Raw genomic sequence first — 26,762 nt, forward strand, 5'->3', positions numbered from 1 at the left:
AAAAAAAAAAAAAAATTTATTCTCTATTGTCTTCTGGCACTTTTCTACTCACTTCATATCTTGTTGTTACCAACATAAGTGCCTGCTCCACTCACTTTTCTGTATTAGGGGCATATAACTTCCCTTTAGTTCTGATGAAATGAATGTTCTGCGAAACCAGTGAAATGTTCCTCCTTTTCGAAAGTTCCGATTTGAGACCCATATTTCATCTGTGTATTTTGATGAATTAAAAAAAATAATAGAAACTCAATGGGACATAAGCTGAATTTTTGCATCTAGGCACTGTTGTCGGAAATTGCCGCAACTTTCGTATTTTTCTTTCCAGGACAATATCACATGGTATCATGAAGGTTCCAAGGATTTGAAAGAAGCAAGATATTGGATAGCACAGTATTCCATTCCTAGGTAAGCCGAATGAAATATAGTAATCAGGGATGTCTTTTTTTCTGGCTTAATTCACTGACTGCCACGGCCGATACTTGTCGTTAAAAAAAAATTGTAATTCACGAGTGAAATACATTATGAAACTACTTGTTTTTGGTTTTGTTATGATCCTGTAGCAATGACTATGAAAATTTTTGTTTTCTATTTTGTAGGAAATACTCCTCTTAAATCAAAGCCCTATCTCCACTGAGTAAAAATCTTTTTGAATTTTGGAAATCCATTAATATATAACAAAGTTATGCGGTTTCAAATGTGTCATTTATTTGGATGACTCACAAAGAGAAAAAAATACGGAAAATATGGGACGCTTTTTCTGCATTTTATTCTGGTTTGTGGCTGTATCTCGCTTAATACGTGGAATTAAATATTAAAACTTGGCAATTTTATGGCACTATGATTATCAGAAAATATGATGAAGACATCAGAAAAGTTCTAACTTGTATAGTTTTAGAGCTGTATGGCTAGGGTCAACTATAATTTTGTTTTAAAATATACATAATATTGGTCATTTGGAACTTTTCCGAAGTGTAATTTTGTGTCTACAACACATACAAATCAAACGAAAAATGCCTGCTAAATTATTATCAATCAGTCCCGTGAGACCGTGGCTTATGTTATTTCTAGTATTTATTTGAGAGAGAGAGGGAGCGAGAGAGAGAGAGAGAGAGAGAGAGAGAGAGAGAGAGAGAGAGAGAGAGAGAGAGAGAGAGAGAGAGAGAGAGAGTATCTTCTATCCCTATGACATAACAATGAAACAATGCCTTAATTTTAAAAAAGCGCGCGAGGATTTGTGTCATCAGGCACCGCGAACAAGTTGCCAGATGGCCACGTGTGTGGCCAAATATATAATTTTACTTCTTTTATTAAATTTTATTCATCTATTTTTGTCTCAGTGACATTTATCCTAGTCTATTCAATTTTCTGTTTGTTAAAATTTAGTTCATTTTAAGTAGGCCAGTCTTAATAGTGAAAGCCATATGATTTTCTATTTAGCCACTTTTGAAGTCGAATTTGGTCAGGTTAAAGTCTGGCCACCTGGCAGCCTTGCCTCGCTCACGTCATTTTCGTGTCGCGCGATGGTGGAGCAAAATGGCCGTCTCCATATTTTCACTCATTGAAATGCAAATTGGGTTGATGTTTTGTGAGAATACGGGAAAAGTACTTATCATAATCCAATGAAATTTGAAATATAAATAGAAGAAATGTGCATATATAACCTTATGAGCGACAAAATCTCTCCTCTTTGTAGTTTTAGAAATATTGTACTCCAAAGAGTAAAAATCTATTTTTAAATGTCTTCTGGTAATCGTACAAGTTGTGTCGCTTGACATAATCTAAAATGACCTCTTTTCTAACTGTGTGCCAACTTTCAGTCATATTCATCGATAAACAGCTTCGTAATTAATTTTTTTAAATAGCATGTACGGAACGGCTTCGTCCCATATTTTGTCGCGAATTTGGGCACTTCGTGAGGCCCAAAGATTTGTGCGGGATAGTCATTGCTAGATCCTGATTATGTTCGTGATTGTTATCTGTTAAAAGAACATTAATTTATAATTAGAACAGTGGTCCAAGGCAGTGTTGACGCTAATTCAGTTGTTTTTTTTTGTTTTTTTTTTTGGCATAATATTACCTCCTTTTCAAAAATTCCTGTGCGATCCAGAATTAAAATTTAACAATACAAATGGTATCATTTGAAAGAACAACGCAAGCAGGTTTGTTTGCATTTTAAACTGTTTTATTATAAAAATTGTGAACACTGTGAATTAAAGAAAAAAACATGCATAAACCTTGGCAGTCAGCGGATTTACAATTCTGAAAACCTTGGCAGTCAGTGAGTTAAAACTGGCTTTTTGAAATCTTCCCGCTGACCTTGGTCAGTTTTGGTGGGTTGATTTTCATAAAGATGAAAGTATTGGTTGTTTAAAGGCAACAGTTCAGAAGAAGGTGGATGGATATTTGTCCTTTTCTATGATCTACTCTCTTTCCTTACTGATACTTTTCAGTATTTCCCCAAAATGGCAGGCTTACCCAGCAGAAAAATTGCTATTCTAAACTCAAACAAGCTGTCTACAAAAACAACTTTATGTTCTTATTAATTAAACAAAGATCATTCTTAAAAGTTTGTGATGTACAAAATAAATCTGAATAAGAAAAATGTATATTGTATCGTAACAACTGTGACGATTTTAATGCAGGTGGTAAGGAGAGGGTTAAGGATGATAGCATTTGATGGGCCTTTCAACTTCAATTTCAAATATTTATTTATTGTCGGCATTAAAATAATGTTTCATAAATAATTTAGTCAGGCTAATAGGATCCTTTGACCGACATAAAGGCCTGGATGAAGATGATGATATAAACCGAGATGCATGGAGATGTGGCATTCATTATGGCAACTCTGATAGCTCAGTTGGTAGAGCACTCGCTTCACACGCAAAGGGACTGAGATCCCGGGTGTAGTCGAGATGTTTTCTGAGCCCCTGTCCATCCAGCAGTGAATGGGTAGCTGAGACTGTTAGATTTGGTGGAAAGTACTTTGCGATGGACTAGCATCCTATCCAAAGGATAGCAAGCAATTTGCTGTTGTCAGTTTCAGGCTATAGAAACCGGGATAAACTTAGGCTCTATGGGCCCAATGGCTCTGAAGGACTACTCTTTTCATTTTATATTTACAAAAGAAGTATATATTAAATATGTGACCCTCCATCTCAAATCGGTATTATGTCGGGATGATTCAAACCCTAAAAAGTGAATTTAGAGATAGAATGATGAGAAATTGGACCTTAGAAATTTCTTCAATGCAAGAAATAGTCTTTATACTCCACCAGAACGTACAGAAATTAAACCCAAGTTGGATATTTGTGGCTATGAATTCAATTTCCCTTACTGAGTGGATCCCGACATAATACCGCTTCGATACGGTAGGTCATATATAATGTTACGTAACTGATATTATATATATGTAATTTTAGCATGGACCGATTCAGTTTCCTCTATACTACTTTCCTTACTGAAGGGCTAAAGAAAGAATAAAGAAACAGAAGCAAGAGAAACTAGTCTCAGCTAGCCAGAAGAACGCAGAGATGCAACACCGTCAAAAGAGAATACAGGTTTGTTTCTATAAATTTTTTCCTATTTGCAGAGATAATTTTACACGTGGTTCTTATTGTTGTGCCTGGCTTTTATTCTAAAGTGTCCGTTGCGTTGGCATCTAATTATTATTATTGATTTCCAGAAATTATAAGAAATACATAAAATTAAAGTGGGCGAGAAGTATAAGTCGGTGTTGTTTGGCTGCAGATCCATTTGGAATTTGTCGGCCTATTCTTTGAATTCATCTTGTGTTTTCGGGATTTTCTCATAGCCACTATTTTGAAATTTTCAAGTAGGCAGGTATGCATAAATAATGGTGTAGCCTTTTAGGTTAATGAATATTCATGTTATGAGTATTTTCAAAAGATCACTAAACTGTCTCTTGACAAAAACTATGATTGAATCACTTGTTTTAAAGGAAACTATATAAGCTTTCTTCTTTTTAACATAAACATTTTTTGGCTTATTTGTTTATCTTTATGAGGGGAACTATTTTCCAGTAAGCAGCACCACTCTGGCTTGTAAGGATAATAACAAGACATGAAGTGACTAGAAAAGTGCCAGAAGACAATAGAGAATAAAAACTTTTGTGGCAATTGGATTCAATAGTATGATGTCACGTTGCCCAGCAACGGCGGTCATCATGGTTCTAAACAAAGAAAATCAGTACTTTTTATTCTTCATGCTGGCTAGAACTTTTCATATGTCTTGTGATCAGAATGTGTAAAAGTCAAAACATGATCAGATTTATAATGTTTTTTTTTTCATCTGGATACGCTTTTATGCTCGTCTGAGAAATATTTCATAAGGCCGCCTGCCATTTTTCCGATAGTTTAGAGCCAGTTACTAAGTAAGGATGCGTCATTACGAGGGAAGTGATGTTACGACTGTTGAAGCGTATTGGGAGTTGAACCCATGACTCAATTGTTATAGCACCTCTGCCTGGCCACGAGAGGGATGCCCAACTTTAAGCTCCATCCACCACTCAAAACAAGTGCTTTCAAACGTAGTAATAGTCTTCAACAGTCGTAACGTCACTTCCTTCCTAATGACGCATGGTAACTTAGTAACACTGGCTCTAAAATATCGGAACAATGGCGGACGCCCGTATGAAATATTTCTCCGGCGAGCATAAAAGCGTATCCAGAGGGAAAAACCCATAAATTTGATCTTTTTTTGACTTTTACACATTCTGATCCCAAGGCATATGAAAAGTTCTAGCCAGCATGAAGAATAAAAAGTAATGATTTTCTTTGTTTAGAACCAAGATGGCCGCCATTGCCGGGCTGCGTGACATCAGACTACTGAATCCAATTATCTTGAGTTTATACTTGTGACTTCCTGAGGTCATGAAGCCAACACACAAACTCCACGAAATTTTATTGGCGAGCTAGCAGTTTAAGCTTATGAGCCCTGTTCTGAACACAAACATATAACACAAAGACGATGGAGACATTGAGTAAGCTCCAATGTTTTGGGAGGAATATTAATTCAGAAAAATAAGTGGAGCAGCCTAGGACAACACACAGCGCTGTGCGGCTATGTGGTCCAGTGGTTATGACACTCGTGATCGGAAGGTCCTGGGTTCGAGCCTCGCTCAGCGCATAGTTGAGTCCTTGGAAAAGACTCTTTACTCATATTCTCTCGTTGTATTCAGGTGTAAAATGAGTACCTGGCCGTTAACAGCATTGTCTCTGTCCGAAAAAATCGTAATATCGCCTAACAGGCATCGTGTCTCGTTCTAACATGTTGAGTTTTTTACTGTTGGCCAAGGACCCGTTGTAAAGCGCTTTGAGCATGTTTAGTGGATATTGCGCTATATAAAAGCTCAACAAAAAAAAGGCTCACGGTGAGACACTCATTGCCAATCGTGTGGCAGGTGGGTGATGGGCTCAATACCTCAAGTTTTGTAAAATGAAGACGATACCATTGTGCCATACTGCCTTTATAACAAGAGCGATTAAGGGGCTACTTATCTTTGCTCTGTTATACCATTGTGCCACACTGCCTCTATAACAACGGCGATTACTGTGCCATACTGCCTTTATAACAAGAGCGATTAAGGGGCTACTTATCTTTGCTCTGTTATACCATTGTGCCGTACTGCCTCTATAACAAGAGCGAAGCGGGTGGTTGGATGGGAGCATCACCCTTGAATCATATACTTATGATGTTCGCATGGATGTACGATCCGATAGTGATGTCGTTTCTTCTTCTCTTTACTAGCCTATCCTGCTTCTTTGGTTTGTGATTGTATTTTTGACAGGGGATATATTTTTTTCTGTAAATCTTCTGCCTGTTTTTTCTTGGTTATTTATAATTTAGCTTATGATATCTTTAGGTTATCATTTTGATTTACATTTGTACTATTTTTGTTAGATTGCTTGTTTTTTTGTTTCAGCGGTCTCTGATATAACCTCAATTGTGTTGGAAGAGACCTAAAGCAATAAACAAACAAACAAAATAACAAGAGCGATTAAGGGGCTACTTATCTTTGCTCTGTTATACCATTGTGCCATACTGCCTCTATAACAAGAGCGATTAAGGGGCTACTTATCTTTGCTCTGTTATACCATTGTGCCACACTGCCTCTATAACAAGAGCGATTAAGGGGCTACTTATCTTTGCTCTGTTATACGATTGTGCCATACTACCTCTATAACAAGAGCGATTAAGGGGCTACTTATCTTTGCTCTGTTATACCATTGTGCCATACTACCTCTATAACAAGAGCGATTAAGGGGCTTCTTATCTTTGCTCTGTTATACCATTGTGCCACACTGCCTCTATAACAACGGCGATTAAGGGGCTACTTATCTTTGCTCTGTTATACCATTGTGCCGTACTGCCTCTATAACAACGGCGATTAAGGGGCTACTTATCTTTGCTCTGTTATACCATTGTGCCATACTACCTCTATAACAAGAGCGATTAGGGGGCTACTAATCTTTGCTCTGTTATACCATTGTGCCATACTACCTCTATAACAAGAGCGATTAAGGGGCTACTTATCTTTGCTCTGTTATACCATTGTGCCATACGACCTCTATAACAAGAGCGATTAAGGGGCTACTTATCTTTGCTCTGTTATACCATTGTGCCACACTGCCTCTATAACAAGAGCGATTAAGGGGCTACTTATCTTTGCTCTGTTATACCATTGTGCCACACTGCCTCTATAACAAGAGCGATTAAGGGGCTACTTATCTTTGCTCTGTTATACCATTGTGCCACACTGCCTCTATAACAACGGCGATTAAGGGGCTACTTATCTGTGCTCTGTTATACCATTGTGCCACACTGCCTCTATAACAAGAGCGATTAAGGGGCTACTTATCTTTGCTCTGTTATACCATTGTGCCACACTGCCTCTATAACAACGGCGATTAAGGGGCTACTTATCTTTGCTCTGTTATACCATTGTGCCGTACTGCCTCTATAACAACGGCGATTAAGGGGCTACTTATCTTTGCTCTGTTATACCATTGTGCCATACTACCTCTATAACAAGAGCGATTAAGGGGCTACTTATATTTGCTCTGTTATACCATTGTGCCACACTGCCTCTATAACAAGAGCGATTAAGGGGCTACTTATCTTTGCTCTGTTATACCATTGTGCCACACTGCCTCTATAACAATGGCGATTAAGGGGCTACTTATCTGTGCTCTGTTATACCATTGTGCCACACTGCCTCTATAACAACGGCGATTAAGGGGCTACTTATCTTTGCTCTGTTATACCATTGTGCCGTACTGCCTCTATAACAACGGCGATTAAGGGGCTACTTATCTTTGCTCTGTTATACCATTGTGCCATACTACCTGTATAACAAGAGCGATTAAGGGGCTACTTATCTTTGCTCTGTTATACCATTGTGCCACACTGCCTCTATAACAAGAGCGATTAAGGGGCTACTTATCTTTGCTCTGTTATACCATTGTGCCACACTGCCTCAATAACAAGAGCGATTAAGGGGCTACTTATCTTTGCTCTGTTATACCATTGTGCCACACTGCCTCTATAACAACGGCGATTAAGGGGCTACTTATCTGTGCTCTGTTATACCATTGTGCCACACTGCCTCTATAACAATGGGGATTAAGGGGCTACTTATCTTTGCTCTGTTATACCATTGTGCCGTACTGCCTCTATAACAACGGCGATTAAGGGGCTACTTATCTTTGCTCTGTTTCTGAAAAAAAAAAAGAAAAGAAAAGTAGCTCTATGAGTCATCGATAAGATTTTTTTGTTTTGGTCAGGAATACAAAATATCTCAACCAGTTTTCTCTCTCTCTCTCTCTCTCCCCCTCTCTTTATTTTAGTCTGTTACCAACGATTGTAGCCAGATAGGAGACAGCAGACCTATTTCGTATTGCAGTTTTAGTCCCAATTCACAGATGCTAGCAACTGCTTCTTGGTAAGTTTACATGCTTACAGCTTTTGTTTTTTGTTCTGTTTTTTGTTTTGTTTTTCTTTTTTGTTTGTTTGTAATACTTGCTTTATTAGGCTTGTGTCATTGCAACCTATAAAGGATTATAGTGAAATTGCCTTTGAATCCATCACTAAAAGCAAACAAAATAAACTTTAAACAGGGTGTCCAGCCAGGTCGGATAAGTCGGATAAAGTCGGATTTTTTACCTTAAGGTCGGATTGGTAGGAAAAAGTCGGATAATTGCACCCGAGGTCGGATTTTTTAAGTGATCGTGCGATTCCGAGCGGAAATGCGAAATGTGTTTGCAAGGAATACGCCGATTGCTAGAATCAAGTCGACCTAAGCCTTCCTACCTCTGAAAATACTGGAAAATATAGAATCCGAATAAAGGAGAGTTAACTACCTTGAGAGTTCTTCAATGTTGGTAATAATTTAATCAAGTATTGACCACACGGTTGACTTGATCATACGGTTCACTTTCTTCCGCCGTTTTCAGTCTCAAATTTAGTTTCGGTTTGGCGTTTGTCTTATCCACATATTTTGGGTTAAAGACACGCAGGGGCCGTGCTTTGGCTTTTAAATTGCTAGGTAGGATTTTTAAGTCTGATAATCTGCTGGACACCCTGTTTAAATTAAATGTTTATGTTTTAGCTATCAGGCCTGTAAATATGCCGACATTTCCGGCAATTTCGCTCCGCTGGAAAAAAAAAGAAAAAAAAAAATTAAAATTTTTCATATTGTTTCACAGCCTATTGAATTGGTAAAATTCTAAGAAAATATTCCAGGACATGGGGATCTTTGCTCATGTTATTTTGAAAAAGCTTCTGCTTCAGGGGGACGTTGTCCCCGTGACCCGCTACCACGGCTTCGCCCAAACGTCTCGCTGATTTTCAGGAAATTTTTTCCGGGGGCAGATGCAGGCCTGAGCTATGGTTGGTATGTACTATGTCGCTACTGGCTCATCATCTCAAGCTCTCTGCACACAGCAAGTCCTGTATATATTATGTCATCACATATTCACTTCATGTGCTCTGGGAACTCTCTTATTTTCGAAATTCAGAATAATCAGCACTTTGTGAAACCTTTGGTCATCATTCATGTTTTCGACATATCACAGATCTGATTGTGAATGTCATCAAATACTCATTTTAAATGCATAGGTGCAAGAGTGCTGGCTACAGAGACTAGATGCTGAGAACAAGACTTCAAATGACGAGGTAAGTCCGTGAATCTTGCAGGCTTTTTCAGATTATATGTCTGGTCATAAGTAGACTTGCAGGCTTTTTGAGGTCCAGTTGCTTGCACCCATGCAAATGGTACATTGTTCATTTATACTTTTTCTTTCTCCAAAGGTCTGGCTTGTGCAAACTATGGTCTATTCCTGACTGCAATCACATAAGAACCCTTAGAGGTAAGTTCATTAGAACTTAGTCTAGTTGTCCTTTGAAAAGGTAAAAACAGTAAAATTTTAGGGCAATTAAGCCCGAGTTTATCCCAGTTTCTGCCGTGTGGAATGGATTATACAGTGACGAAATGGGATCCACAGAAATCTGTAGTTTTTGTCCTTTTTTTTTGGTGCAAATTTTAACTCTCAGATCCCTCGTTTAGCAAGAATTGCTCACACGGTAGAGTCACGAGCTCACCGGCCAGGCGGAGATGTCGTACAAGTAAGGTTGCGGATTCGAACCCCCATCGCCGCTGCGAAGTTTTTATTCTCTATTGTCTTCTGGCACTTTCCTGATCACTTCATTTCATGTTATTATCAACACAAGTGCCTGGTCCACTCATTTTATGAATTACAATTGTCAATCACTGTCACATGTACCACCAAGCTTATATTTTCATAGAAAATCTTATTTGAACCGACTAAACTGTGATGGGATTAATTGTGTCAAAGGTTCATATTTTCAATACAGATTAATCATGTTCCTCGGTTTTATTGTCTCTCTTCGTAAAAAACCAAAACCTTTAACTCTCTTCTTACCAACTATACGAAAATCGTCACATTCGTTACGATACAACCAACAATTTTTCTAACTCAGATTTGTTTTTTAAATCACAATATTTAAAGAAGAGACTTGTTATATTTACAAGAATTTAATACTGTTTTGTAACGCTTGATTTGATCTACAAAATGATGTATATCATGCACTTTGTGCGTTTAAATTGGAGTTTAAAAATTCAATTTATGTGTTGGGTAGGTATGAGATTTTAGTAAAAGTTTTGAGAATTGTCTGTATGTTAAACGTCAAAGTCTCAAAGAAAAATCCAAATATTTTGGGTGGGATTCAAATTTGACACAATTCTGTCCAAAAGTTTGATGGAGCTTTAAAAACCCCCCAAAACTGAGCTTTTATTTAGCTTAATATCCACTAAACGTGCTCAAAGCGCTTTACAAAGGGTCCCTGACCAACAGCAACACTTAACAAGTAACAAGTAGAACGGGACATGATGATGCCTATTTGGAGATATTACAATTTTTTCTCGCACAGAGACAATGCTGTTAACGGCGAGGTATTTAGGTTACACCTGAGTACAGTGAGAGAATATGAGTAAAGAGCCTTATCCAATGACTCAGCTATGCGCCAAGTGAGGCTTGAACCCAGGATCTTCCAATTCAGAAGCAAGTGTCATACCTACAAGACCACATAGGCTCATCGTTGCTTATCATTTTATGATTCATAAAATCTTCATTTTAAGCATTGCTTGATTTAAGTTTTCATTCATGTTTTTAAAAAAGATATTTTTATCTTTCATGGATTAGGTCACAACTGCAACGTGGGCTCAATTGAGTTTCACCCCCAGGCCACCCTTTCCCTAGAACCCAATCTGTGCTGCCTGGCTTCTTGTGGACAAGATGGGACTGTCAAGTTGTGGAATCTAGAAAGGTATCAATTCAAACATCGAGAACGGACTAAAAAATTTGAGCTTTTATGTAGTGCAATATCCACTAAACGTGCTCAAAGCAAATTTACAAGAGGTTCCTGTCCAACAGCAACATTTAACATTTAGGACATGACACGACGGCTGTAAGGCGAAATTATAATTTTTTCGGATGGAGACAATGCTGTTAACAACCAGGTACTCATTTTACACCAGAGTACAGTGAGAGAATGTGAGTAAAGAGCTTTTTCCAAGGACTGAACTGTGGGCCGAGCGAGGCTCGAACCCAGGAACTTCCGATCCGAAAGGGATGTATTGAGATAATCCATCCAATTGTACAGTGGAAGGCTGGATTCAACGAGGGATTCAGATACACACGTTTCTCGGCTCTGTGTATTCTTAGGAAATAAATACACATTCGGTGAGCCTTTCGGCCAAAGAAATTCTACTCGCTAAGTGGGACAATGGCTCTCACTAGCATTCCTCGTTTGTTTTACTCTCCTTAATCACAAATGAGCATTTCAATTTGTCTAGTATGTAGAGGAAGAAGAAAGAAGGAGAAGAAGAAGAAAAAGAAGAGGAAAAAGAAGAAGAAGAAGAAGAAGAAGAAGAAGAAGAAGAAGAAGAAGAAGAAGAAGAAGAAGAAGAAGAAGAAGAAGAAGAAGAAGAAGAAGAAGAAGAAGAAAAATCAGTTTGTGTTCATGATGCTACTCAACTGTATGTAAATTTACACCGATGTAGGGCGAAAAGGGAATGGGTTGGTAGACGTGAGTGAAATATGGGTGATGCTTGTCACACGCGCATGTGTGTGTGTGTGTGTGTGTGTGAGAGAGAGAGATGAGAGGAGAGGAGGAGAGAGGGAGGAGGGTGGAAGAGGAGAGAGAGAGGAGAGAGAGAGAGAGAGAGAGAGAGAGAGAGAGAGAGAGAGAGAGGAGGAGAGAGAGAGAGAGAGAGAGAGGAGAGAGAGAGAGAGAGAGAGGAGAGAGAGAGAGAGAGAGAGAGAGAGGAGAGAGAGAGAGAGAGAGAGAGAGAGAGAGAGAGAGAGGAGAGAGAGAGAGAGAGAGAGAGAGAGAGGAGGGAGGGGGAGGGAGGGAGGGAGGAGGGAGGGAGAGGAGAGAGGAGAGGAGGAGAGAGAGGAGAGAGAGAGAGAGAGGGAGAGGAGAGAGAGAGAGAGAGAGAGAGAGAGAGAGAGAGAGAGAGAGAGAGAGAGAGAGAGAGAGAGAGAGAGAGAGGGAGAGAGAGAGAGAGAGAGAGAGAGGAGGAGAGAGAGAGAGAGAGAGAGAGAGAGAGAGAGAGAGAGGAGAGAGAGAGAGAGAGGAGAGAGAGAGAGAGAGAGAGAGAGAGAGAGAGAGAGAGAGAGAGAGAGAGAGAGAGAGAGAGGAGAGAGAGAGAGAGGAGAGAGAGAGAGAGAGAGAGAGAGAGAGAGAGAGAGAGAGAGAGAGAGAGAGAGAGAGAGAGAGAGAGAGAGAGAGAGGAGAGGAGAGAGGAGAGAGAGAGAGAGAGAGAGAGAGAGAGAGAGAGAGAGAGAGAGAGAGAGAGTTTAAAGGGTGATCTGTTTTTATTAGTGGATGATTAAGGGAGGATGAAAACGAAAGACATGTGAGCTAAATAAGTTAAATATATGGTTCATTTTATTGGTATGTTGAATTAAACACGCCTTTAAGGATAAGACCAAAAAAAAATAATAAAAAGCAACGAACAAAAATTAAAAAGAAAACAACATGAAACAAATAAACGAGAAAATTTTTAAAGAAGTTAAATCAATGAATCAAACAGTGAGGGCAGATCTTCTTTAAATTGTTTTTCCTGCCTTATAATCATTTTACTTATTCCCCCCCCCCCACCCCCCTGGATAATTCTATTCTTGGAGATTGACTTAAGCGATGTCCACTGTACTTTTAATATCGTTACCAGTTAACACGATTACTACTGATGGTTTCATTATTTCAGTTTTTTAAATGATATTTTCTTCCTCGCACAGTGAAGAGCCGATAGCCGATATAGAAGGTCATGCCCCTTACCGCGTGTCAAGGGTCAAGTATCACCCTTCAGGAAGATTTATGTCAACATGTTGGTGAGTTGTAGTAGATGGAATAATAATAATAATAATAATAATAATAATGATAATAATAATAATAATAATGATAATAATAATAAGAATAATAATAAGAATGATAATAATAATACTTTATTGCATCCCAAAAAGGAAATTTTTTGTACAGACGTGTTATAATTTACACAATAAGATAAAAATACAATGGAAATAGGATGTATATATAAAAAAGGAACAGCTCCATAACCAGAGCTGCGCTTTATAATATGAATAATTTCAACACTGTAAAATAGTTAAAACTGTCACTATAAATTGAAAATTGAAAAGATTGCAAAACAAATAGATTAATAAATTAATATTTACATTTTTTGAAAAAAAAAATGCGAAATAATTATATAAAATCATGATTATGTTACCATTGGTTTGTCAAAAACATTTAGTGTTTTCTGTTTTTTAAAATTTATTTGTTTATTTTATTATCTAACCATTGGGCAGTGTGGCTCTTGTCAGCGGTATGGTCTTTGCTTAGTTAGATCGCCCACCACTGCACTGGCTGGCTGTGTGGACTTGAGCAAGCAAGTCCCTAGCTCAATTTACGGCGCTGCACTGCGGCTATCGTCTGGGTTATTCCAGTCTTCCCTTGGAATAGACCGTAGAGTCAAATTTCCCTTTTGGGATGTATAAAGGGAATTTTATTTTATTTTATTTTTTTTTTTAATTTTATTTTTGTATTGATTTACCATGACTTTGATTTTTTTTAAATTTTATTTTTGTATTGATTTACCATGACTTTGATTTTTTTTTAATTTTATTTTTGTATTGATTTACCATGACTTTGATTTTTTTTAAATTTTATTTTTGTATTGATTTACCATGACTTTGATTTTTTTAAAATTTTATTTTTGTATTGATTTACCATGACTTTGATTTTTTAAAAATTTTATTTTTGTATTGATTTACCATGACTTTGATTTTTTTTAAATTTTATTTTTGTATTGATTTACCATGACTTTGATTTTTTTTAAATTTTATTTTTGTATTGATTTACCATGACTTTGATTTTTTTAAAATTTTATTTTTGTATTGATTTACCATGACTTTGATTTTTTTTAAATTTTATTTTTGTATTGATTTACCATGACTTTGATTTTTTTTAAATTTTATTTTTGTATTGATTTACCATGACTTTGATTTTTTTTAAATTTTATTTTTGTATTGATTTACCATGACTTTGATTTTTTTTTTAAAACGAAAAAAAAAAAAAAGACATGGAATTGACTTACCATCATAAGGAAGGTCATGTTTGTAGCTCCAAATTAATCAACGATCCTCTTATGGTGGGCAGGAGGTCACTTGCTGTATCTTCTATCCCCTTATATCTATTTTCAGATTTGCTTTCTGTCCTTGTCTTGGAATGTAATTGCTTGATTTTGTCCTGGCCCTTGCAGGAGTCCTTAGCTGGGAGGGAAACAGTCAAGTGTTTACTATTAGTTTTGGGAGACGAATTTTTTTTTTTCGCTTGTAAATCATCCCACTATGTTTGGTTCATTATGTTTTCTATTTTGGATGTATTCTATAAACATTTGAGCGTATTTTTCTCAGTGGCATCCTGTTCTGGTGTCTGGATGAGACATTTAGGTGTACTCAAAGTACTGATATGCTCTTGGAATCTACATCTGTTCGCTATTTGAACCATTTCCCCTTTGTCTTACTACTTTTTTTTGTATACCTTTTCTTGTAATTTTAGAATTTTTGTACGATTCCATTTTTCTTCCTTTTTTACAGGATCTGAAATGACCTAAATGTGTTGCAAGCGCTGTAAATTTTATTCTTTCTTTTTTTTTTTTTCTTTCTTTCTTTTTTTATGTCAAGTAAACGTTAAGATCCCATTATTTTGATACATTCCAGTTTCGACCATTCTTGGAGATTATGGGATTTGGAAGCCCAGGAGGAGGTGCTTCATCAGGAAGGCCACAGCGGGCCTGTGTATGACATAGCATTTCAGCACGACGGGGCTCTTTGTATTACAGGGTGAGTTTTAAACTGTTGAATGACATGGCTTTTCAGGTATTACGGGGGTGAGTTTTAAACTGTTAAATGACATGGCTTTTCAGGTATTACGGGGTGAGTTTTGAACTGTTGAATGACATGGCTTTTCAGGTATGACGGGGTGAGTTTTGAACTGTTGAATGACATGGCTTTTCAGGTATTACGGGGTGAGTTTTTAAACTGTTGAATGACATGGCTTTTCAGGTATTACGGGGTGAGTTTTAAACTGTTGAATGACATAGCTTTTCAGGTATTACTGGGTGAGTTTTAAACTGTTGAATGACATGGCTTTTCAGGTATTACGGGGTGAGTTTTAAACTGTTGAATGACATGGCTTTTCAGGTATTACGGGGTGAGTTTTAAACTGTTGAATGACATGGCTTTTCAGGTATTACGGGGTGAGTTTTGAACTGTTGAATGACATGGCTTTTCAGGTATTACGGGGTGAGTTTTAAACTGTTGAATGACATGGCTTTTCAGGTATTACGGGGTGAGTTTTAAACTGTTGAATGACATGGCTTTTCAGGTATTACTGGGTGAGTTTTAAACTGTTAAATGACATGGCTTTTCAGGTATTACGGGGTGAGTTTTAAACTGTTGAATGACATGGCTTTTCAGGTATTACGGGGTGAGTTTTGAACTGTTGAATGACATGGCTTTTCAGGTATTACGGGGTGAGTTTTAAACTGTTGAATGACATGGCTTTTCAGGTATTACGGGGTGAGTTTTAAACTGTTGAATGATATAGCTTTTCAGGTATTACAGGGTGAGTTTTAAACTGTTGAATTACATAGCTTTTCAGCACGATGGGGCTCTTTGTATTACAGGGTGAGTTTTAAACTGTTTACAGACTTGCCTAGTACTACGAAAAATTCGCCGAAATACGAATTTTTGTCCCCAGCTACAGAGCTGCCTAGGTTTCTTTGACTCAATAAAACTTGTTAAAAAGGAAAGTTTAGCTCCTTAGAATCTATATTCAGGACTTTGGATCATTTTTGGACCATCCTGAGAGCAAATTGTTTATTTTTATAGCTATTTAAAATGAATTTTTCATTTTTTTCCCTTGGAAACGACGACTTTTTGAAATTTCGAGTTGGCAGTGTGTAGCAACAAACCCATTGTTTAAATATAATGGATACTTTTCCATCACATTGCACTCTCTACCCCCCCCCCCCCCCCCCCCCCCCCCCCCCCCCCTTCTCTGTTAAAGCAAGAGTGTGGTTTTCCTTGTTTTTTTTTTTAAAAAGTAATATCTAAATTTATATTTTCTTTTTTAAAATAATGCAAGCAAAAAAAAAAAATTAAAAAAAAAAAAATAAAAGATAGAAAAGATTCATTTCTAAGTGTGTTGATGAATATTTATATCTGCACTTATCCTATCAATAGGATTCAATAGTAAGATTCATTTCTATGGGTGTTGATGAATATTTATATCTGCACTTATCCTATCAATAGGATTCAATAGTAAGATTCATTTCTATGTGTGTTGATGAATATTTATATCTGCACTTATCCTATCAATAGGATTCAATAGTTTGATGTCATGTCCGCCCAGCAATGAGTAATGAACAAAGAAAATCGGTACTTTTTATTCTTCATGCTGGCTATAACTTTTTCACATGTCATGTGATCAGAACGTATAAAAGTCAAAACATGATCAGATTTATAATGTTTTTCTCCTCTGGATACACTTCTATGCTCATCGTAGAAGTATTTCATAAGGGCGTCTGCCATTGCTCCGATAGTTTAGAACCAGTTACTAAGTTATTATGCGTCATTACAAGGGAAGTGACGTCATGACTGCTGAAGTCTATTGGGGCTTCTGATATCTCAGTTTGTAGAGCACTTGCTTCACTCTGCAAAGGAACCAAGATGGATCCCTGGAGCAGCTGAGATTATTTTTTCGGATCCCCCCGTCCATCCAGCAAGTGAATGGGTAGCTGGGTCTTATTAGATCTGGTGGAAAGTACTGTGATCGACTAGTGCCCTATCCAAGGGATAGCAAATATTTTCTATTGTCCATTTCACACTATGGAAATCGGGAAAAACTCTGGTTTCATGGGCATAATGGCTCTCATGGACTATTTTTAAATTATTTTTTTTAATCCTATCAATGAACTCAGAGTCAGGAGACTTACTTTTTATTCTCTCTTCCTATTTTGTCAATGATTTGCCTCTTGTAAATAACTTTTATTTTCTTTTATTCATTTATTTATTAACTTTTATTTATTTTTTTCTTGTAGTTTTTTCTATACTATTATCTCGTAATTATTAAAAAAAATTTTTTTTTGGTGGTTGTTTCTGTTGATACTATATATATTACTTGTGCGGCTATGTGGTCTAGTGGTATGACACTCGCTTTCGGATCGGAAGGTCCTGGGTTCGAGCCTCACGCTCGGCGCATAGTTGAGTCCTTGGAAAAGGCTCTTTACTCACATTCTCTCACCGTACTCAGGTGTAAAATGAGTACCTGGCCGTTAACAGCGTTGTCTTTGTCCGAAAAATTGTAATATCGCCTAACAGGCGTTATGTCCCGTCCTACAGTTAAATGTTGCTGTTGGCCAGGGACCCGTTGTAAAGCGCTTTGAGCACGTTTAGTGGATATTGCGCTATATAAAAGCTCAATTTGATTTCATATTATCTGGTACTTTCTCATTTTGTTGCCAGTGGGTTGGATTCCTATGGACGAGTCTGGGACCTGAGGTCAGGTCGGTGCATCATGTTCCTCGATGGTCATTTGAAATCTGTGCTGGCTGTTGACTTCAGTGATGATGGGTAAAAGTTTTACTACATGATTTTTTATTCTTCTGACGTTGTATCTTAATTTTTTTTTATATTGTTTGATATAAGTTTTTATGCAGCTATGTGGTCTAGTGGTATGGCACTTGCTATTTTTGGATAGGAAGGTCCTGTGTTCGAGTCCCGAGCGACAGATAGTGAAGTCCTTGGAAAAGGCTCTTTACTCACATTCTCTCACTTTACTCAGGTTTAAAATGAATACTCGGCCAACAGCGTTGTCTCGGTCCAAAAATTAAAAAAAAAAATTGTAATATTACCTAACAGGTGTCATGTCCCCTACATATTAAGTGTTGCTGTTGGCTAGGGAGCCCTTTTAAAGCACTTAAAGCACTTCAAATGTAGGACAAGACATGATGCTTGTTAGGCGATGTTATAAATTTTTTTTTTTTGGGACAGAGACAACACTGTGAACGGCCAAGTGCTAATTTTACACCTGGGTACAGTGAGGGAATGTGAGTAAAGAGCCTTTTCCAAGGACTCAATTATGCGCCGCTCAGGACTTGAACCCAGGACCTTCCTATACAAAGGCGAGTATCATATCACTAGAGAATTTAGCCGCATAAAAAGCCAAAAGGTAACTGTATTGTATGAAATCTGCTTCCATTCAACCTGCTAGGATAATAGACCTGCCATTGTTTTGCTCAAGCGAGCTTGCTGTGTACTTTCGATTTCTTTGGATTTTTCCGATACAAAGATTTTCAGTTTCAGTCAATTTGTATAGAGCTCATTTTCACGTCTAGGATAAGAAATTTAGCATCGTTATGTTTTGAGCTTGATGGATCACTGGGAACAATAAAAATAAGATTTTGCCCTTCCACCACGACATCATCGTAAGATATCGTCGCCTAGGCATTCCACGACAGAATATAGATATTTCATCAAACAAGATGTCTGAAGTCAACAGTAATCACCCATATTGTCCAAATGAGCAAATTGAGGGGGGGGGGGGGGGGGGGTAAATAATCTCGTCCAAGGGAAAAAAACGAAAGTGCCAGAATCGGGGCTTGAACCCGGACCTTACAGGTCACAGTACAATGCATGAACCTAATCGGCCATTTCACCCTCCTGGATCACTGGAAATGTGCTGTACAAACCCCTATCGTCGCAAAGTTTTTATTCTCTATTGTCTTCGGGCACATTTCTATTCATTTCATGTCTTGTTATTATCAACATATGCGGCTATGTGGTCTAGTGTTATGACACTCGCTTTCGGACTGGAAGCTCCTGAGTTCGAGCCTTGCTTGGTGCATAGTTGAGTCCTTGGAAAAGGCTCTTTACTCACATTCTCTTACCGTACTCAGGTGTAAAATGAATACCTGGCTGTTAGCCTGAAAAATTGCAATATCGCCAAACAGGCGTTATGTCCCGTCCAACATGTTAAATGTTGCTGTTGACCAGGGACCCCTTGTAAAGCGCTTTGAGCACATTTCGTGGATATTGTGCTATATAAAAGCTCATATTTTCTTTTAACATAAGTGCCTGCTCCACTCGCTCTAGTGAATTAATCCTCATATAAATATATGTGTGAAATACGAGTAAACATGGTTTGTCTGGTTGGGGTTCCTGACCTCCCACAGTGGCAGGAAGGTACTTTCTGTGTCTTCCCTCCCCCTGTATCTCTTTTCCAATTGCCCTCTGTCTTTGTCTTTGAATGAGATTACTTAGTTTTGTCCTGTCCCTGGCTGGGGTCCTTGTCTGGGAGGGAAACAGTTGAATGTATTGTTATACTTTTGGCATGTGATATCTTTTTCCTTGTAAATCATCTCTCTGTCGTGAACTGTTTTTTATTTTATTTTAAACAAATGATTTGTAAACATTTGAATGTATTTCTGTTAGTGGAAGCTTGTGCTGGTGCCTGGGTGAGACTTTTAGGTAATCTCAAACTAAGTACACTGATAGTGTGCTGTTGGAATTTACATCTGTTCCCTATTTGAACTAATTACCGTTTTTCTTAATTTTCTTGGGTGCTTTAATTGTACATCTAGAATTATTTTTTTACTATCCAATATTCTTCCTTTTTACTGGCGCTGATATGACCCAAATGTGTTGCAAGCACTGTAAAACCCTTAGAAACAAACAAGCGTGATTTGTCAGATAGAGTGTAAAAGGTTTGTGAATTTTGGGATGCAGTATTTTCAGTTTCATATTTCATATCTCTTCCCTTGCCTCTTTTTGATATTTCAGCTACCACGTGGCCACCGGCAGTGAGGACCACAGTACACGCATATGGGACTTACGTCAACGAAAGTGTCTTTATACCATCCCATCTCATACCAATATCGTATCTCGTATCAAATTCCAACGTATGTGTCTTTATACCATCCCATCTCATACCAATATCGTATCTCGTATCAAATTCCAACGTATGTGTCTTTATACCATCCCATCTCATACCAATATCGTATCTCGTATCGAATTCCAACGTATGTGTCTTTATACCATCCCATCTCATACCAATATCGTATCTCGTATCAAATTCCAATGTATGTGTCTTTATACCATCCCATCTCATACCAATATCGTATCTCGTATCAAATTCCAACGTATGTGTCTTTATACCATCCCATCTCATACCAATATCGTATCTCGTATCAAATTTCAACGTATGTGTCTTTATACCATCCCATCTCATACCAATATCGTATCTCGTATCAAATTCCAACGTATGTGTCTTTATACCATCCCATCTCATACCAATATCGTATCTCGTATCGAATTCCAACGTATGTGTCTTTATACCATCCCATCTCATACCAATATCGTATCTCGTATCAAATTCCAATGTATGTGTCTTTATACCATCCCATCTCATATCGTATCTCGTATCAAATTCCAACGTATGTGTCTTTATATCATCCCATCTCATACCAATATCGTATCTCGTATCAAATTCCAACGTATGTCGGGTTTGCTTTTTTTTTGTGTAATTTTTTTTTTTTTTTTTCCTTTTGCATAGAGGCTGCTTGTCACAGTTTCGTTACTTCGTGACTGTTACAATGTGATCTACTTAAGGGGGTACTGTCACAATAAGGACAATTTTATTAAGTTTTATCAAAAATGATCTTTTCAATGCTTTTTCTGCAGTATTATGTGTGTCCAAGCATATTTCTAAAGACTTTTTGGAATAATTTCCACTATCGGTGTGTATGAGGTGGCATTTTAGGGGTACCCCGCCCCGAAAACTTCAGATTTTGGGAACAACTTTTCTCAAAAAGTGTCTATTCAATTTCACTGAAACTTGCTATGTAGGTGTCTTTAATACTGCTCTACATTATGTCAGAGGGATTTTTCTATTCTTATCCTAGTAAAGATTTTATAGCATCCGGAAGTCTTCAATCCGTAAAACTGTGAAAATTTTTCCTTTTTCGCAGTTTTTACCCTCTTTGGACCCCCATATCTAAAAATATAATGCTTATATTGCCAAAAGCCTCTGACATAATGTAGCCACACTATAAACACACAAGTGTGTGAAAGGAAAAAGAAATTGAATAGACAGTTTTTGAGAAATCTTGTTCCCTGCTATCCCACCCCCTAAGAAAATGACATTTTGAGAAAATGGGAAAAAACGAACCTTCTCGTAGATTATACAAAATATAGTGTCATGAACCCCTAAACTGTGTTGTTTTAAACCCAAGAATCATTCTCCTGTGGAAAAAAGATACAATTAGTTATGAATTTATAAAAATGGTACTTATCCGTTTGAGGTAATCCATCCAATGTCACGTGTCGTCTGGGACTCCGCAATCAGAAGCCGCCTGCAGCATACTGCTCACCGCCTTCCAGTTGATGTAAACGTTCTTCCTCCCTTGTCTGTGCTAACCTCCTCATCTCCCTTTTCCTTTTAAAGACAAATTCACCTGCTCTGTCTGCATTCTTTATCCTAACATTGTCCCTTTTAGTCCCATGCTCCACAAAATGTCGTCCCACACTAAGTCCTATTGCCGAAATGAAATCCTGCGATGCCTTTGCTCCCTTGTTGAATTCTCCTACTCCAATCCCACATGAAATTTCCAAACGCTGTCTCCCTACAAACACATGTTTTGGACACCTAGACCAAATCAAAGCATGGATGCTTTCATTTACATTCTGAGTCATTCCAAATAAACATCTCCCCAACAAATCATCATCAGTCAATCTAACATAAACGTCATGGATGTGTTCTGCTACAGTCGGTAGAATAAATGTGGTCATATGTCTGTCGTGGTCAGGTGCTGGCAGACCATTAGCCTTGGCTTTCATGTAGAAGCACCAAGAATCAATTCCTTCTGGGCAGTACTCATGGCGTGGCTGTTTATTGGTTGAGGTGCAGTGATAAAAAGAAGCCCAAATTGCGCGTCGCATGTCGTCCACAGTACTGTTTGATCTAATGGCCCGCGTGTAATATTTCTGAAGTCTGGCGATCTTTGCCTTTGTCAATTTTCCTTTTCCATTCCCTCCTAACGTTACCTTTACCTTCTTCTTGTTGTCCACAGTCTTCCGCAATGCTGTTCCTAGTCTCTTCGCTACATGATTTACACACTCCCTCTTCTCAATTGTCATCCCCTCATACGGTCCCGAATTGTTTAGCTGCTTGATGGTGTTGCTGTCCCCGTCACTAATCATTGTTCTATATCTAAGTCCATTCCGCTCTACAGATCTACTCCACATATTCACAGCCGCTACCTGTTCCATACTACCTGATGATCCTTCATGGTTCCTATCACACTCCTCCTTATGGCCACTCAAGAATTCTGCATACCTATCACTATCCCCCTTCAGCTTGTCTCCTACTGTCACACACTTATGGCAATACTTAGAAAGAACCTCATGGTCCACTACAAGTCCTGTTCTGTTCTCTATCACACATCCTATCCCTAACATTGATTTATGTCCCCTCGTGTGCCAACTACCATCATACGAAACATCAACATCAACAATTGGTTGCCCTGCCTGCTCAGGATACGCTCGACGAACAACATCAACAGCTTCAGAACGGAGACGAGACGAATAGCTGGCGAACTGGCGGTGGATGGCCTTCTGGTGGCGAAGAAAGGTCTTATGATGTAGTACAGGCATATCCATCATGCCGCAAAATGAGGCTAAGCCAGCCTGTCCACTTCCATTAGCCAAGGATGAAGCGACTCCACGACGATTAACTTCAAAATATTTATCTTTTTTACGAGATGTATAAAAGGACGATATAACTTTTGAACATGATTTACAAGACAAATGTAGAAGAATGGCAAGACCAACAGAAGAATCACGTGAAACCTCCAACGTAGACTGGAAACAAAAAGGGCAGAGAAGACAATCAACAAGATCCTGGAATACAATCAGCTGCACGATGGTCGAACATTCCAATGAAGACGAAGATGAAGGCTCAGACGTAGAGGCAAAGAAATCCAACTTACGAGCTGATGATGAAGAAGCAGAAGCTGAAGCTGTTGGTTGCGGCGAAGAAAAAGATGATGGAAATAAAGGTGAAGTCGCTGCGTGGGGCGAAGATGTCACAGAAGATGTGGATGCTGGCTCTGGTTCATTAAAAAATTTCTGCTTCTTCGCATCCCTTGCCTTCTTCAAAACATCTTTCCGTGACTTCCTTTTCATGCTGCTAATGGAAGCATTGAAGGTGGAAACCTTGGCTCTAGGCATGACAATCTGTGAAAATAAATAAATATAAATATACCATAATAAATAATTTAAAAAAAAAAAAAAAAAAAAAAAATATATATATATATATATATATATATATATATATATATAAAAATAAATAAATCGGGGGTTAGCTTAGCTCAGCGTTACGGTCTTTGCTTCGTACCGGAAAGGTACCGAGTTCGATCACCAGCCTCTGTGCTGTGTGGACTTGAGCAAGCCATCTCGCCCTAGCTCAATTTGCAGCGTAGCACTGCGGTTGACGCCTTGGTTATTCCAATCTACCCTTGGAATAGACCCTGGAGAATAATTTCCACTATGGGATGAATAAAGGGGTTTTAAAAAAAACAATTTTATTATAACATTTTTATTGCACCCCCTACTGCTAAGCAGTGTTGGAATCAGCCCAAAGTTTTGCCTTAAAAGCACAAAAGATACCCACACATAAGAATTCTGGCTACCAATCATAGTTAAGCACAGATCTGGTATTGCTTTGGATCAAAGTAAAAAAACATTAAAGAAATTAAAAGAGCAGGCAGAAAGGCCGCTTTCTGGGCAAAATGAATTCCTACCACAATAAGGTAACTAAAAGTCACAGTGGGCTGACCACCTGCTTGGCTAATGCCTTGGTCTAGAGTAATTTCACTTTAAAGTGGCCCTACACTGAAAGGTGAAAAGGCAGAAACTATAGATCAGAAAGAAAGAAACGCCTTTAGGTCAAGAGACGAGAACCATACCTCAGAGCATTGAGAGCACCCCCCCCCCCCCCACACACACACACAGACTCTTGTAGAATGATGGTTATAAAAAAAATAAGCACAATCTAGATAATCTCTAAGTTCTAACTCACTGACGTCAATGGTAATCCAAGTCTAAGTTAGCTTTCGACGTCTATCTGTCTGTCTAAGATCTACTATAGATCGGCGTTTAGTTATCTCCTTATTTAAGCTCAATGATCTTCACTAGTCTAATGTAAATCAAAGAAAACAGTATGGTTCTTAATAATCGTATTAAAAATAAAATAAAAACAAAAATTAGCCTTTAGAATTATTTACGAGCAGCATTCTCTTTTACTATCGTCAATGTTTACATTTTAGAATGGAATGCACACTTTGAGACTGTAACCGGTCAATCTGATTTCACTAGTAATAAATAAATAGACATACTTACTGGCTAAAGCGGTATCCAGGCGTCGAAATGATTATCTACCAATTTTTGGTTCTTTGGAAAATGATGATAAAACTTTGCAAATAAGTAAATGGAGTGAAGTTTGTCATGAAACGACCAAAAATCAGTTCGAATCGAAGCGTAAGTAAACGTAGTCGAATGCTCCGGAAATGTACCCGTTGTTATGTCACGTGACTGAAAAACCGGGTTACGATTGGTCTTGGAATGTGAGCTAAAATTTTCCATGACGGTAATTACTAAAAATAACTCCTAGACGTCTCTTCAGCCAATCAAAGAAAGGAAAATAGGCTTGGAATTTCTCGATTTCCCCGCCGACCTGTGACACATACGCGAAAGAATGTGAAAGAACGGAAATGCCCTTTCCCTGACATTTCTGCTAATACCAAATAAGCCGGGGTTCAGTGCGGGTTACTAAGGACTATCGAACGTTGATTCTGACGAAAATGACGGAAAAACTTTGCGTTTAGACGATAGTTGCGTCACAAAAAAATTATTTAAAGCACTTTTTTGTAAAAATTTAGCCTTTTGAATGTTTTCAGTGTGTTAAAGAAAGGTTGAATTACCTGAAAGTGCCCTAATCTCATTTTCGATAATTTTAGTGGAATTCATAGTAAAACCGTCCTCTCGACCAGCGCGTACCCCCTTAACTCACTCAACCCTAACACTGACAATATCCGTAGTTTACCCGAGGTTACTTTTACCCCATGCCTATTTGTTACATTTTTCTGAGACAAATTATAGGCGTAGTATCAAAGATAATGTTTTATAGTTTTTACATGTTAATGATAGTTGAATAAAACTATCTATGCACATGCTCAATTTTAATACTTTTTTTTTTCCAATTTTGAAAAGTAGCAAAAATCTCTAGGATTGAGTGAGTTAAGGAAGGGGTTGGGGGAAAATGTCAGCCAGTTTATTTTTTGTACAATGTTTTTAGTTTTTAAAAGGTATATTTTAGTTATTTGCAAATTATATATGCATTTCAGTTTACATATCTGCCAACCCTTCCACTTTTGGTGGAATCATTTCTATTTTCACTCTTCCTTTTCTACAATTCCAGCATTGTCTCTTAAAATTCTGATTATCAAAAATTAGATAGGTTGTGATGGTGAGAAGAAAAACATGGAAGGGGGAGGGGGGGTGGGGGGGCGGGGGGGGGGGGGGGGGGGGGTGGGTAAAGAGTGAATTTAAAAAAAGGATTTTCAAAAGGGAGCTAAGTAGGGAAATTAACTGCACCCCTTCCCCATTCCATGACCTAATACAAGTGATATGTAGTTTTGCCAGCTGTGCTGGAATACTGTCTTTATGTGTTTGGTGACAAAGCTGGTGGTCATTTTGATACAGAATTTATCCATTGTTAAGAAATTTCCTATTTTTTTGGGGTCTCAAATTCCTATTTTCTGACGTTCTGATTCCACTTTTGGAATGTGAAGGGTTGGCAGGTCTTCTGTATAATTAATGGTTTGAATACATTTAAATAACACCCTTTGCCTTGTGGTTTCACTCGTAAGATACAGTATTTGCTGGACGACACTGTTCGAAAACTGTAACGAAATTTTTACCCTTCGACAAGATGAAACAACCAACAAACATATTTAGTGTAAAATGAGTACCTGCCCGTTAGCAGTGTTGTCCCCGTCCGGAAAAAATTGTAATATCGCCTGACAGACGTCGTGTCTTGTTCTACACGCTACGTTTTACTGTTGGTCAGGGACCCATTGTAAAGCGCTTTGAGCACGTTTAGTGGATAATGCGTTAGATAAAAGCTCAGTCTTTTCTGTTTTTATCCAAATCACCTCTATCCGATTTGCACAGTGAGCGTCTGACGCCCTCCATGAGTTTTTAAATGATCTTGTTTATATGATTTCCAGTATCAGTGCGTGTGTTTCATCTGTCTCTTGTCTCCTTTCAGCTCATCATGGGAACTACCTCGTGACAGCTTCTTTTGACAGCACGGCTAAGGTGAGAATTTCATTTGTTTGTGGAGTTTATTTTTATGTTTTGTTTTTTTTTTCAATCGAAAAGAAAAATGGTATTGATTTTGTAGCAGGAAGAGGTCAGTTTTGATGTGATTTTTTTTGAATGAGGAATTTGGCAGTTTCTGTGGACCCCTTGTAAAGCGGGTTGAGCACGTTTAGTGGATATTGTGCTATATATAAAAGCTCACTTTTAACATTTTTTTTT

General features: G+C 38.0%; 2 protein-coding genes across 2 annotated transcripts in view; one reads left to right on the forward strand and one right to left on the reverse strand.

Moving 5' to 3' along the window:
• Positions 1-26,762, forward strand: part of LOC144980288 (U4/U6 small nuclear ribonucleoprotein Prp4-like) — a 42,502-nt gene that overhangs the window by 11,030 nt on the left and 4,710 nt on the right. Inside the window, exons 6-15 of the mRNA XM_078927929.1 lie at positions 326-405; positions 3,464-3,557; positions 7,866-7,960; positions 9,328-9,386; positions 10,740-10,863; positions 12,840-12,932; positions 14,820-14,942; positions 17,628-17,735; positions 19,944-20,062; positions 26,491-26,540. Of these exons, the coding sequence (XP_078784055.1) occupies positions 326-405; positions 3,464-3,557; positions 7,866-7,960; positions 9,328-9,386; positions 10,740-10,863; positions 12,840-12,932; positions 14,820-14,942; positions 17,628-17,735; positions 19,944-20,062; positions 26,491-26,540 (945 nt within the window). The remainder of the gene's footprint in view (positions 1-325; positions 406-3,463; positions 3,558-7,865; positions 7,961-9,327; positions 9,387-10,739; positions 10,864-12,839; positions 12,933-14,819; positions 14,943-17,627; positions 17,736-19,943; positions 20,063-26,490; positions 26,541-26,762) is intronic.
• LOC144980287 (uncharacterized) lies at positions 21,372-24,671 on the reverse strand. The gene is made up of 2 exons (XM_078927928.1): positions 24,561-24,671; positions 21,372-23,396 (listed from the first exon to the last, which is right to left on the reverse strand). The coding sequence occupies exon 2, from the start codon at positions 23,388-23,390 to the stop codon at positions 21,504-21,506; it is 1,887 nt and encodes a 628-aa protein (XP_078784054.1). The 5' UTR covers positions 23,391-23,396; positions 24,561-24,671; the 3' UTR covers positions 21,372-21,503.

The sequence above is a fragment of the Berghia stephanieae genome, chromosome 9 (assembly GCF_034508935.2).
Source record: "Berghia stephanieae isolate SIO BIC M18660-M18661 chromosome 9, UCSD_Bste_1.3, whole genome shotgun sequence".
NCBI lineage: Eukaryota > Metazoa > Mollusca > Gastropoda > Nudibranchia > Aeolidiidae > Berghia > Berghia stephanieae.